General features: G+C 37.7%; 1 protein-coding gene across 1 annotated transcript; it reads right to left on the bottom strand.

Moving 5' to 3' along the window:
* Nucleotides 1–2823: 2823 nt before the first annotated feature.
* LOC107722528 (calcium-activated potassium channel subunit beta-2-like) lies at nucleotides 2824–8949 on the bottom strand. Its single transcript, XM_016530896.1, has 4 exons — nucleotides 8882–8949; nucleotides 6022–6103; nucleotides 5698–5868; nucleotides 2824–3363 (listed from the first exon to the last, which is right to left on the bottom strand). Exons 2-4 carry the CDS (start codon nucleotides 6066–6068, stop codon nucleotides 3057–3059), a joined length of 525 nt encoding a protein of 174 aa, XP_016386382.1. The 5' UTR covers nucleotides 6069–6103; nucleotides 8882–8949; the 3' UTR covers nucleotides 2824–3056.
* Between the last annotated feature and the right edge of the window lie 5210 nt (nucleotides 8950–14159).

Below are 14159 nucleotides of genomic sequence, written 5' to 3'. Positions count from 1 at the left end.
CGGGCGAATTCCCGGTGGCCTGGCGGCTGATTTGGCCCACTGCCCTTTTTTAATTTTTTTAGTTATTATTATTAATAATATTTTATATTTTTGCCTTCTCAATGTGATACTAAAGCCGGATACTAAAGTGATAATTTCCGATTTTGTCATTCGATAATAAATCATAAATCGGTCTTGACTGGCAGCTTCACGTCTGTTCCGCCGCTTCCGTCAAACGGTTCCAAACAGAACCGATGCGTGGGACACGATGAAGGAGAGGAAGCGGCCAGAAGAAGCAATGTAGCAAAATTACTCTTCAGGGCTTCAAGTGCAGGTCAGTTTAATCTGTAGGCCTAAATACGCTACTGTAGTTTTGTCTTTATTAACCTAGTTGAGTATTAAACTGCTAGCACCTGTTAGGCTATCAGGGGCACCCTATTATTATCGTCATTCAGAATACTGAATCATTATCGATTGGAAAGTTACATTAATAAATTTAGCAGACAGATGTTCACATGGATTTATTGTATAGGAAGGGAGGAAGCTTGAGCAGACAGCAACACAAAAATGGGGAAGTCGTGGCCTAATGGTTAGAGAGTTGGACTCGTAACTCAAAGGTTGCGAGTTCGAGTCTCAGGTCCGGCAGGAATTGGAGGTGGGGTGAATGTATGTGAGTATACATGAATGATGTCTCTCCCACCTTCAATACCACGACTGAGGTGCCCTTGAGCAAGGCACCGAACCCCCAACTGCTCCCCAGGTGCCGCAGCATAAATGGCTGGCCACTGCTCTGGGTGTGTGTGTGTGCGTTCACTGCTGTGTGTGTGCACTTAGGATGGGTTAAATGCAGAGCACTAATTCCTAGTATGGGTAACCATACTTAGCCACATTTCACTTCACTTCAAAAATATCACAGCCTAATAATGCTATAGTGTGTTTAGTATTAGGATTTTTCAAAAAAGATATTGTACTGATTTTGACATTTAGGCACTTTAGAAAATGTGTTTTGATATATTTGTATGAAACATAGGTTTGTTAAATCTCGGGTATTTAAGTCATTTTAAGATAAATAACATTCTGTGATAACAAATTGCAATGAGGTGGTCATTTTGCAACAAGAAGGACACAGTTCTAATCCTAACAGTAGACCTGCTGGTGAAGAAGTGATAGGTACTAGAAAAAAATGGAGATACAGAGATATTGGAGAAAATGAAGAAAAGGAAAAGGGAAGTGAAGGTGCAGTTCAAGAGAGACAACCTTTAATTATTTTCCAGGGCCCCAGACCAAGGATTTAGACCTTTTTTTATGTGATAGCCATTTAAATAAAAGGTTTATCTGTGGTTTCAGAATTTGTAGTGGGTGTATAGGCTATATACAGAAAAAAAAGGGGGCCAAAATTTTACCTTTTGGGCAACAGCTTGTCACTGGAGCAGTACCCTTAAAAAAGACATCTTTTTGCCTTTTTTACCCCTAATAGGTACATATTAGTAACTTATGTGTACGAATTACTATAAGGTATACTAATATGTATTAGGGGTAAAAAAAGGTACAAAGATGTTCTTTTAAGAGTACTGCTCCAGTGACAAGCTGTTGTACCCCAAAAGGTACCATTTTGGCCTCTTTTTTCTGTGTGGCCTGGATGAGTGTGAGATTTCCCGGCCTGAAATTACATCCCAGTCCGGCCCTGATTGAGACGTCTAACTTTAAACAGTCACTTCTGGCCAAAATACAAGTCTATAACAATGCTTTCTTCAGTGAAAAAAAGTCCAGCCTCTGTTGTCCTCTCACATCAAAATCTCCCCACATATTTGTTAAGAAATGTTTTGGACTGTTTTTGCATATTTCTATCCTGATTCAGATGACATTTTCACTGAAGAATGTGACATGACACAGTAGATTTGTTTATTACAAACACACAGCTTTTTGCTTCACAAGACGTTATTTGCTGGACTGGAGTGGTGTGGATTACTTTTGGATTATTGTGTTGTTTTTCTCAGCTGTTTAGACTCTCATTCTGACGGCACCCATTCACTGCAGTGGATTCATTGGTGAGCAAGTGATGTGATGCTAAATTTCTACAAATCTGTTTCAATGAAGAAACAAACTCATCTACATCTTGGACGGTGAGTAAAGTTTTAGCAAATTTTTATTACTGAGTGAACTATTTCTTTATTGTAATAACTGTAAGAAAAAAAAAAGTAGAAAAAACAGATAATGGCAAAAAATGTAGTTTACTGGCATTTCCTTAAACCCTAAAACACAACACAGGTAATTCAAAATACGGGTAAAACAGCTGTGAAAATTCAATACAGAAAATTCAGCTATTTTATGATCCAATCAAATCCTGATGTATATAATCAAGTCCCGTCCTTCATTTTTCCTGTTATATATTTAGTCTCACTCAGAAATACATCACATTGCAACCAAATGAGTTTAAATTATTTATTAAAGTTTAATTTAAAAAGCTTGTATGAGAATTTCATACTAAAATGTTTTTAATAAAAACTGCTTAAAATATTATATAAAATTGTATATTTTTTTCCTTGTCAAGTCATATTCATCAGTGAACTGAACATTTACACTTTACAAACACTGAAGTGTTTTTAAAAATTTGAAAAATTATAGTTATTACAATTATAATAACAATTAATCAGTAATTTCTTTCTTTTTGAGTCATTATTATTTGTAATTTATCTCATTTAAATTCTCGATTATTTAAATTATTTTTCCATTTTTATTATATAAGAAGTAAATAAATAAATAAATCATTTTATGATAATATTCCCAAGGCTTTTAACAGATACATATAGAAATAGTATCAAAAGGTTGGATGTTTTAATGTTTATTATATTATATTATATTATATCATAATACCCTTCTCCGAACAGCACTAACTCCATCTGGAATAGAGCAGCACTTATGAGATATGAGTTGTGCTTACAATATAGCTTAGTCATGGAAGAATAACATATCAATTTCCAGTCAATCCTTGAACAACAGGAAGCCGAAAACCATTTGAAGGAGAAATGAAAGCTCCTCCGTTCACTTCACTAAGTCTGTCAATCACTGAGCCTCTTTCACTTTGGAGTTTTGCCAATTTGTTCACACAGTATGGAAAGGTATTGAGTGAGCTTGACCATGAGTATGATGAGGGTTCCTCCAGATAACATGCAGGAGGGCCAGAAGAGAGAGTGGAAGACTGTGCTGCTGCCATACAGACGGTTCAGAAGGATGCTGCCCTGATGCTCGCTGGAGTCGTGGTAACATGTCACCTGCTGGTGCATCCTCAGATGCTCTGAAATATTCTGGATCATAACATGCAGGGCGGTGTGGTCCTTCTGGCATTTTGGCACATAAAAACACTGGGAAAACAAATGCATGAGTTATTTATTTAATATTATGTATTAACTTTGTATTTAAAGTCCCCATGAACTCAAAATTAAAGTTTTTTGGGTGTTAGTTCCAGATTCATACACATTATTATTTATTGTTAAGTCGTATTTAAATGTTTCTGTTCTCATGTCAGATATGTATGCATGTATGCATGTATGTACCAAGAGCTTCTTAAAAACCACAACAAATTCCTTGTGTGTTTGCGCACACTTGGCGAATAAAGCTATGTTTTTTTTTTGTTTTTTTAAAGAAAGTAATACATTTATTCAGCAAGGACACATTAAGTTGATCAAAAGTGACAATCAAGACATTTATAGTGATACAAAAGATTTCGATTTCAAAATAAAATTTGTTCTTTTTAACATCTCTATTCATCAGAGAAAACTGGAAAAGGGTATCACAGTTTCCACAAAAATATTAAGCAAAACAACAGCAAATATTAGATATACAGCAGTATATTAGAATAATTTCTGAAGGATCATGTGACACTGAAGTAATGGATGCTGAATATTCAGATTTGACATCACATTAATTAAATTTAACAATATAATAAAATAGAAAATACTTGTTTTAAACTGTAATAATATATTAAATTTTATTTTTTATTAAATAAATGCACTCTTATGCAATTATATATATATATATATATAAATGCAATTATCAGACAGTTCATGTCTCAGAATGTGTATTTTTTGTTTGTAATTTCACAGTTGTAATAAAATAATGTGAACGCGCCGCTTTTCTATCGCGAATGTGCCGAATCTGCTACAAGCTGTCATTCAAACAGTATATATAAAAATTTAGGGAAAACAGCTTAAGCTGGATATAGGCTACAGCAGTCGGCTTAATTAAATAGCTCAACAGGCCGCTCTCTTTTAACACAGACTTTTAAGGAGCCGCCACTGCTCAGTTCTAGTTCTCTGTCTGCTGTTTTGCCTGTCATTTTGGTTTGCCTGATGTCTCCCCTCCTGTGATCCCCAGCATGCCTTCATTAAAACCTTTTTTGATTTACTTTATTCCTCGTCTCCTCGCTCGTTCCTGCGCTCCCAGTGTGTGAGTGTGACAGAACAGCAGACCGGAAACAGTAAGCGGCGCTCCTTCTCCTGTGCTTTGTTTTCTTTGTTCTCCGTGTTTGTTCCCCGCAGTATGAGAACCGTCCTGCTGTCAAGCCTGCCAGTGTAGTGCCGAAATTTGCACCCTGCCAAATTATGAACCCCCTAGTATTGGTAGGTTTAGGAGTAGGTGTGGGGGAGCGGGGTGGGGTTGGGATTAGGCAATCAGGTAGTGACTTCAACGAGGGGGTGCATAATCTGGCAGGAGTGCAGAATTCGGGACAACACTGGCCGCACCGTTGTCAAGCTCGCTGGCCGCGTCTCACTTAAGCCCGCCGGCCGCTCCGAAGATAAGCTCGCCGGCCGCGGCTCACACTAGCCCGCCGGCAGCTCAGAATTCAAGTTCGTGAATTCAGTGATAAGAGACCTCTTTTAGAACCATTAAAAAAATCTTGCTAGGCCCAAGCTTTTGAAAAGTATACTGTGGGAGGTTCATTTTAAATTGAAGGTCCATTTAAATTTTAGTTCATACACAAGCTCATGCTTTTTCTGACAATTAATAATATCCTGTTTTGTTTTTTTGTTTCAAACTTCCACTTGATCATGAACATTTTATTTCTGCTTAAAACTCAGGAGTTTTCAAGAATATGTTTTTTTTTATTATTATAACATCTATGGCTACAAGAAGATTTCCAAAAAAAAAAGAACCTAGAGACACAACTGGCAGCCTTATTCATAAGTTTAAGATTAGACCTGTGAAGTTCTGGAATGTTTTTGAGGCAACATTTATTGAAATAAATAGAATAAATGATTCAGTTACACTTTATTTTACAGTATGTGTACTAACAGTGTACTTACCCAAGAAAGTACTGGGCAGTATATGGTAACTACATGGGTTAAGGTTAGGATTAGGGGTAGGTTCAGGGTTAGTACCTAGTTATTACACAGTTATTGCAATTGCTATAATAAGTACATAATATGTACACGCGGAACAGGACTGTAAATAAAGTGCTACCAAAGATTCTCTACAAAATGTGACTCTTAGGGGTTGAATAATTTTGTACACATACAATAACAAAACTAACTTTCTATAAAAGTTAACTGATGCCTTGGTTGAATTGTTTTCATAAAATTTTGATTACAGTAGCAGAGTGTCTTACAGGTCAAGGGGGTTGAATCATTTTGATTGGAGCCGTATATAGCTGTATGCTGATTTAGTTATTGTTTTAGTTCACAGCTAAATATTATTCAAGCAGTTATGATATAACACTACCTTTCTGCATAAGCACGCACCATGGTGATACAGATCACAAAGTACATCATGACTGAGCTGAACACCATTCCCAAACCCAACAGAATGGCTCTGTCCTCCCCGGCCTTCAGCGCCGTTTCTGTCCTTTTTTTGTCCTTAAGCTCATTTCCCCACAATGTCTTATAAATTACCCTGGGAAAAGAAGAAATAGTAAAATTGTTTATAATTGTATGTATAGTTACAGTCCTGGGTGTTGATTGGCCACACATGACATGAACAATAATCACCCAAATTACATTACATGTTTATAGAGACAGGTAGAGCAAGTGCTAAACAATTGTACACCTTTGTTGCGTGACTCGTGCTGTTTTGACCCCCTTCACAAAGAACATCTTGTCTGACACCTGAGTCTGAGTTCTTGAAAGACCTAAAAACAGAGGAATCATTGCATAACCACACACATTTTACATTCTGTCACACCGAACACTGCACTTATGATAAAAAGCCGTTGTGCATCACAGATCGAAAAATATACATCTTGAAAACGATTTGAGCTTCTACATTTTCCATTATACCATAGTTCAGTTAGCCTATAAAACTCTCTGACTCTCTCATAGTTTAACACATTGTTTGTAGAAGCCAGTAGTATTGATTTTACAATAGACTGGTTTTACTATGTGAAGAATATATTAACTATTCACTGACAGTGCACTTCAGCGATGCATAAATCAGCAAGGAAAGATGGTCCATAACTACATAAGTACAGTTTCTGAATAAATCTGAGCAGAGATAGCCTTAAGAAAGCTTGAGGAGCAATGCCTTTGCAATATCAAGTGGTTTGTTTGAGTAAGTCTACTTCCATTAAAATCTAAATTTAGTTTACTAAATTTACTAAGTTATATACACAACAGTTCTATCTGGTCCTCGAATCTGATTAGGTAATAAGAGAGTCAACAGAGCTCCATCCGTTTCACAGTTTGTATCACTCCGCTTGTGTTATTTCTCACAGCGAGTAATATGGCGCACGACCAAATTAACTATAATTTCAAATAATAATACAGTTTTTTGTCACGGAATGTAGTTTTAAGAGTTTTTTAAGCGAGAATGTACTTGTTGTACTTGTTACCTCGGCTAAAGTGAGTGAAGTGAAGTGTGGCCAAGTATGGTGTCCCATACTTGGAATTAGTGCTCTGCATTTAACCCATCCAAGTGCACACACACAGTAGTGAACACACACACACCGTGAACACACACCCGGAGCAGTGGGCAGCCAATGCTGCGGCACCCGGGGAGCAGTTGGGGGTTCGGTGCCTTGCTCAAGGGTCTCACCTCAGTCATGGTATTGAAGGTGTAGAGTGAGCGCTGGATATTCACTCCCCCCACCGACAATCCCTGCTGGACCTGAGACTCGAACCCGCGACCTTTGGGTTACAAGTCCGACTTATCCATTAGGATATTAATAGAGTGTGTATGTGTGTGCTAGTGTGTGTGTGCTGCTAGTGTGTGTGTGTTTGCGATTTTAGTTACATTATTCCACTATTAGATGGCGACGAGACTGTTTTTACGAGTCAGCAGGGATATTACGACAAAAATATCGCTTTCCTCAGCGGACATTCAAACTAATGTTTTGAATATGAGATTGAACTGAAGAATGAATGCTGTATCAGATGCAGGTAATCACACTCGCTCAGTCAATCTCTCTCACATAATACTCTCCTCCCTCTACATAATACACTGTTTTTAATACAGTGATACAATAAGCTTTTAATGAAGCAACTCAACGTTCCTTCGTTACTAGTTCTAACGTGACGTTATCGAATTAGTAACGGAGGATTGGGCTCAGCTGTTAAACTGTCACTGAATCCGTGGCGGAAGGAAGTAGTTCTGCACAAAAGATCGGAGTGTTTTTAAAGACACTCCGTTGTTGTTTCTTATGTATTTACACACTCGTGCCGTCGAACTGTTGTATAAACGCAATATCACACTCGTAGCCGTGAGATATGGCTGTATATCGGCACACTGTGATACCTCGTGCCTACGGCCGAATCACAGCCGTGCCGATATACAGCCATATCTCACGGCTACGAGTGTGAAATTGCTCATAAATATTCAACATCCTGTGAGATGTGGCCAGTTCCACTCAACTTAAAGAAACCCAATTCTTAAAATATGAATTTTGCCCAACCATGGTCATTTTCTAAAGAACTCAACTCAAACTATTAGCACAACATACAGCGCTCAAACATGATTAACATTTTGGTGGTCCATGCATATTCAGATCAAGTCTATGCATATTCAACACAGCTTGAGCACACTTATTTGCAGCTGTGAAGAGCAAGTCATTAGGGGGTCAGCAATGGAGTTGAAGGTTGATAGAGGCCCACTTTCAAGATTGCTTTGTCATTACTTAGAGCATCAGGGCATAAAGAGAATTACATTACTATTACAAGTACATGCTCACGGATCCATGCTGTATCAGCAATGTCAACTGTTTCTTAAGCGGAACATGCCTTTGCTAAATGCAGAACCATGCCAAACATAAAGCATCCTAGAGTAAATACATTATTGATTCACTGACCCTGGTTTGGAAAACAGCCTAAATCTTTATCCCTGAAACAAGGAGTAGGAGTCTACTTGGACAAAAAAATGCTAAAGCTCTGTCCTTCTGTTCAAAGTCATATGATTTTTAAGTAACGAGATGATTGAAAACACTCAGCAATGAGGGATGTACTAATATTTTTACAAGCTGAGAATGAATAGTGCTTTTCTATCACACCTAATCGATAAAGGTTTTTGGTTGATTGAAACCATCTAAAACGTTGTATCCATTTGATAAATGGATTTAAAAATCAATGCACTCAAAGTCCTGTATTCCTTGGAATTCACAAATAAAATCTGCTTTTCATTCACATCAACGGACAGCAGCTTATTGGCTTTCTGTTGTATTTTTCTATGTCTCACTGGACATGACATTGTAGAGCAGTTGGTTTTAACTCCAGGACAACTTGAATCAATGAAAGTACATGAGTGAAAATGTATTCGTGAAACATTTTCCCTTCATGAAATGTGCTCTGCTATCCTCTGAGTACTTAACAGAAGGCAGAGTAGCATTTAAACCCAACATGCATGCTCTGTCTTACTAATCAATATATTTAATCCAAAGCTTTCTGTTTATACCCCTTGCAAGGCCAAGGACTCTACATACCTGTATTGATAGATTTGAGCCAAAGTAGAGCAATGAAATTTCAAGAAAGCATGTTGAGTCAATAACCGTCAGCCTTCTCTTGCTCCTCTTGAGACCTGTAAGGGTTTTTAAAATACCCAATAATGCTGCTGGCAGATTTGTGGCTTTTTGGGCCATGTGCCAGTGTGTGAAACTGTGTAGGGCAGCAATTTCCTGCCAAATGATGTGCGGAATGAGTCCTTCCAAGCCAGCACAACACCCTGACCTTGCGCCTTTCTAGCATGGAGGTGAAGAACTGAACAGAAATAACCATGTGCCACTTTTTGTCAAACCTCTGTCACTGAGCTTGTACGCATGATTTATGGTGTTTACTAAAGCAAGCATCAATACTACGATTACTCATACTTGGGATTAGTGATTTGATCCTCTAAACCTAAGGGCAGAAACATAAAGCATTTTTATACTGTAAAACCGGACGATTATGAGCACGCTAAAGGAACGGTTCCAGTTGCATTTCTATTTGGACATGGTCAAAGTTCATTTCAAGGCAATTCAGTTCCTGAATGGGGAAATACAAAAATCGAAATGTGCTAAAAATGGTATCATGGAATGTTGGTAACCAAACAGCTGCTTTTTGTCACTGACGTTCATAGTATGAGAAAAAAAAGACTATGGAAGTCAATGGCGACATATCTTCTTTTGTGTTCAACAGAAGAAAGAAATTCATAGACGTTTGGAACAACATCTCACCACCAAAAAAATATTTTAGTCCACACCTCAACTATAATGACATAGAGGAACAATATTGTTAAGCCGCTTTTCCACCATTGGGCCGAATGGTTCTAAGAAATCCCATAAATTTTGCATCTGAAAGGGAAACTTATAAATGTATATACAATAAGGTCATATACCTTTGCAAGGTTAATAAAATTAACCTTGCTCTGCAAAGGCTGGAATACATTACACTACTTTTGCCCAGACTTTTTACCCCACTTTACAGACTAATTTCAGAAACACTTGCGTAGTGTATGATGGGCGCAAACTCAGATTTTTTAGCTTTAGACTATGATATCATCCAGTAGGAGAATCTCAAACACGTTTGAAATTTTGAGCCAATTTTAGAACTATATTTTGTTCGCCTCATTGCTAGGAGACGCATGATTCTGCATAAGGTTGTTGTGTTCGAAACAAATTAAAAGTATTTTAGTGAATGATGCCCAGTTTTTCCTCTGTAGCCATTTACAAAGTCTGCAAATGTTTGATGCCTAATGTTTTAAAATGTGTTAAGATTTGAAAAGTCGTGTAGTGCAACTGTTCTCTTTCTGTTAAAGAAATAAGATGGTGGACTTATGTCTATAACAAGCCAGACGCCCTGCTGGAAAAAAATGTTAGCTGCTCTTTCCTTGGATTATGGCTGAAAAGCTTAGTATCAACCCTGGCTCTTAAAAATCTTCTGTACTAAGAAAGAAAGCATCTGAATTTTAAGATATCTGAGCAGTGTTTTGTACATTGAAGAGGTTCTGGTTGTGTTAAGTTATGGAGTATATGTTTAAACTAACATGAGGAATGTATGGTATGAACCGTCATATGTTTATGCCTGTTTGCTTTTTTAATTTTACAACAATGTCAGGGGGTTGTTGGCAGGGGACAAAAATCAGTTTAAAATATGTATACATTGTGTAAATTGTATAAATTCAATAAAGACCATTTTTAATAAAAGTTGTGTTGTGGAATACTTTAACTCATCTTGCACCATTTGTGCAACAGACATGAATGACATTATTTTTTTTCTATTATTTGATCAGGCATACGGTGGATCATAAAAGTGGACTTGCAGATAGTAAAAACAATGCAACAATACATACCAACTTTCCAGAACACATTTGCAACCATATAACAACGCACAACTGAACGAGCAAAGACCATGTGGCTACTCTTATGAACACTTTTTCATGCATCAAACATGCATTATGTCAAGGATAAAGATGAAACTAAGAAATATTCGATGGCAATGACAACAAGCACTTCAGTGAAGGATCACACATGTCAAACATGGCTTTATTTTAACCTCCACGAGACAGCAGGGTTTCTTTGCTGACTAAAATTCTCTACATATCTGAAAGATGACAGATATTTCATTTTGTCCCAAGGGCAAAGAAGGCACACTCTTTTATCTCAGTGCAGTTTGTCCATGTGAATGCACATAGAGATGATAATTGGACTTTTTGATGGTCTCTTTTAAATTCTGAAATCCATTTAACACTTTTCACACTTTGTCGCAAATGGAATGGAGCCAAATCTCTTCATTTTCCTTTTTTTCAGCAAAGAGCCCATTTCTCAAAGTGATGCTATCTTCGACTTCAACTTCATCTCTGTATACTCTGCTGAGGCTGACTAGTTCTTTTCGGGGGAAATGTACTACATCCACATTATTTTGTAGATTACATCAAACTTAGAAATCCCAAATCTTTTATTTGACAGCCAGACCAGTCACGCACCCGTGTGTTTTACAGTGTGTTGAGCAGATCCTTAACGGTGGACATTTACACCTGTTGCTGGCAATTGTTTTCCAGCTTCCTCTCTTCATGTGCCCATTCAACCCTCTGAGAAATGTGCCTGCCCTTTCCCAAGAATGTTCCAGGTAGTATTTTCTGCCTTGTGTTGGATTATTATAGCATCGTGGACCAGTGTTCAGAAGGGTTGAAAGGTCTTTAAAAAGTCCTGCCTCATCATCACAACATACTGCACATTTCAAAACATGGACATGTCAATTGGTTTTGTAAATATACTGTGGCCCCACAACATGTTTGGTTGTTTGGTGGCTTGAGCCAGAGATCGTCTTACTATAGGGAGACAAGAGGGTCTGTATTACTTACTATTGGAGAAAGTGTAACAGTCAACTTGGATCAGGTATATAACCAATAACATTACTGTCTTGACGTCAATGAATTTCAGTCAGAGTTGTGTGACACTCAGTCGCCGTTTATGGATACCATAGGAATGAATGAGAAATGCCGTAAGCTGTATCCCACCTGTCGCAAAAAGTCAGTGACTTCTCTTATAAAACGGCATTTTTTTTCGGTGTAAACTCTAAAAATAGTTCAATCCAAAAGTATTGATTAGTGTAAAACATGTTGGAGATTAGCTGACAGGCTGTTGGTTTATTAAATGATAAGCTGTTTCCTCTAAAAAGCTGTTTATTCAGTGTAGGGAAGCCCCTCGGCCATTTACATCCATTAAAAAAAAACGGCCTCTGGTCTCCTTTCCCACGTACTGGCAAACCAGAAGCGTTAGCATCAGCTGTTACGCTTTTTTGGCTAAAGGTTGCAGGCTTGCCTTCAAGTGGCTTTGCTTGAGCACCTGCCCCTTTTCCCTTTGATGTCCCCTTTTGTCAAGGCATTTGTGTGTGTGTGTGTGTGTGTGTGAAGGCCTGCCCAATCTAACTATTAGTAAAATTAATAAATAATAATTTAGCCGTAAATAAAATGATCCACATGATGACCTTTCATCTGACGATCTCATCCAGGACGATCCCTCACGTTCAGATCCCTTTAGTAATTTAGCACATTACCAGGATGCCTTCAATAACGTCCGTGGCTGCCGGATAGTGGAGATCTCAGCAGAGCGGTGTGCTAGTATACTTATATTATTCAATTATTATTATTTTACAAGAACGACATGAAGAGAGCGTGCACAGCTGTTGTTTATATTGCTGTGTGTAGCCTGTGGAAGTAACGTTAGCTGCAGCAATGGGCAATCATATTTTTATTCAATATTTTCCTAATGACAATTTTGGTTTATAAAGGCTCCTACGAACAACTTTTTCCTATTTTATCACAGAATAAGGCACGAAATATATTTTATTGTTTCTATTAAATGATATGTCAGTCAGTACTGCATTTTATATATGCTCATGTTGCATATCATATCTTCTTTATACGCATTTTTGCAGAGTTGCGCATTAAGCCAATCACAGACGATTGTTGAGCTTATGAATGCCATTTCCAATCAGAAGCGTTCAGATGAGTCATCGTGAAACGCTGCGGATTGTTCAGTGCACGTGCTCTGCTGGCTGAATTCTGCACTCACCGCCCCTGAATTACATTAACATTAGGCTCCTTTTAGCCTTACCCTGGAGTTGGTTCACCCTCCGCCTATAGGAGAAAAAGGCTAAAATGTCTTATACTCAAGCATAGCACCTCAAGAGAATTAAATAAGTTATTCAGTGAATAGTTAAAGCATGCAAGTTTCTTTTTACCTTAGAATATCATTTTCAATATCATTCTGATAGTAGGCTACACTGACTTCTAAGGCTACGTCCACACGAAGCCAGAGTATACGATACAAAATTTATGCGTATACAGCTAAACGCATCTCCGTGTGGACGGGGCCTAAGAACGCGAATGACTTCAGATACTTTCCCGCACTCCCCACCAAAGGTATGTGGTTTGGTGAGCGCAGGGTACGAAATTCGAGAAAAGGGCGGATTACTTTACGGCATCAACAAATGCACATGTACAGCTATACACTCGGTGCGTTCCAAACAGGATATATCGCCCTCCGAAGGGCACTTTGGAGTAGGGATGGGCGGATCGATCCTTAAGTATCGATACTTTCGATACTGATGTTGTATCGAAAGGATCGATTCTCACATAAAAATATCGATTCTAAAGTGCATTTTTTTAACCATTAATTTTATTTACTTATCAAGAAATTTGATGCATAAAATAAGCTTCTAAATGGAAAAATAGACTATATTAGCGAATAATTGTGTTTCCATTTCTCCTGCTCATCGGAACACACGCAAATGCTGAAAGACAGAACCAATCAATCACAGGCAGTGTTCGCTGCGTTCTGTAATTGCTGTTAATAATCTGTCAGAAAAAAAATATGCTAAAGTTTCACCTTTAGGGGTACAGCCTTTTACAAAAATTAACCATGGTTTTATTAGAGTAACCACAGTTTACCACATATTTGTAGTAAAGCTGCAGTAACCACAAATTTACCATGGTAATAATAATAATAATTCATTTTAGTGCTTATGTAACACTATGTTTATTTTTCATGAGGTACCCTCAAAGGTGCACCTTTGTAACTTATCAAGCATGCTAGTTGTATGGTACCAATATGCTCCCTTTTTGGGGTATAGTTGCACCCTTGAGGTTACTGCCCCAGTAAAGGGCTAAAATACAATTATAGTATATTTTATTTCTGACAGTGTAAACAAAAAAGGCCTATGAAATGTTAAAAAACACGGCTTTAAAATCTAATATTAAGTGAGTATAATTACTGATTATAT

The sequence above is a fragment of the Sinocyclocheilus rhinocerous genome, unplaced genomic scaffold, assembly GCF_001515625.1.
Source record: "Sinocyclocheilus rhinocerous isolate Xijiao unplaced genomic scaffold, SAMN03320098_v1.1 scaffold161, whole genome shotgun sequence".
NCBI classification, from domain to species: domain Eukaryota; kingdom Metazoa; phylum Chordata; class Actinopteri; order Cypriniformes; family Cyprinidae; genus Sinocyclocheilus; species Sinocyclocheilus rhinocerous.
The sequence above is the reverse complement of the archived record's forward strand: the minus strand, read 5'-3'. Positions and strand labels throughout refer to the sequence as shown.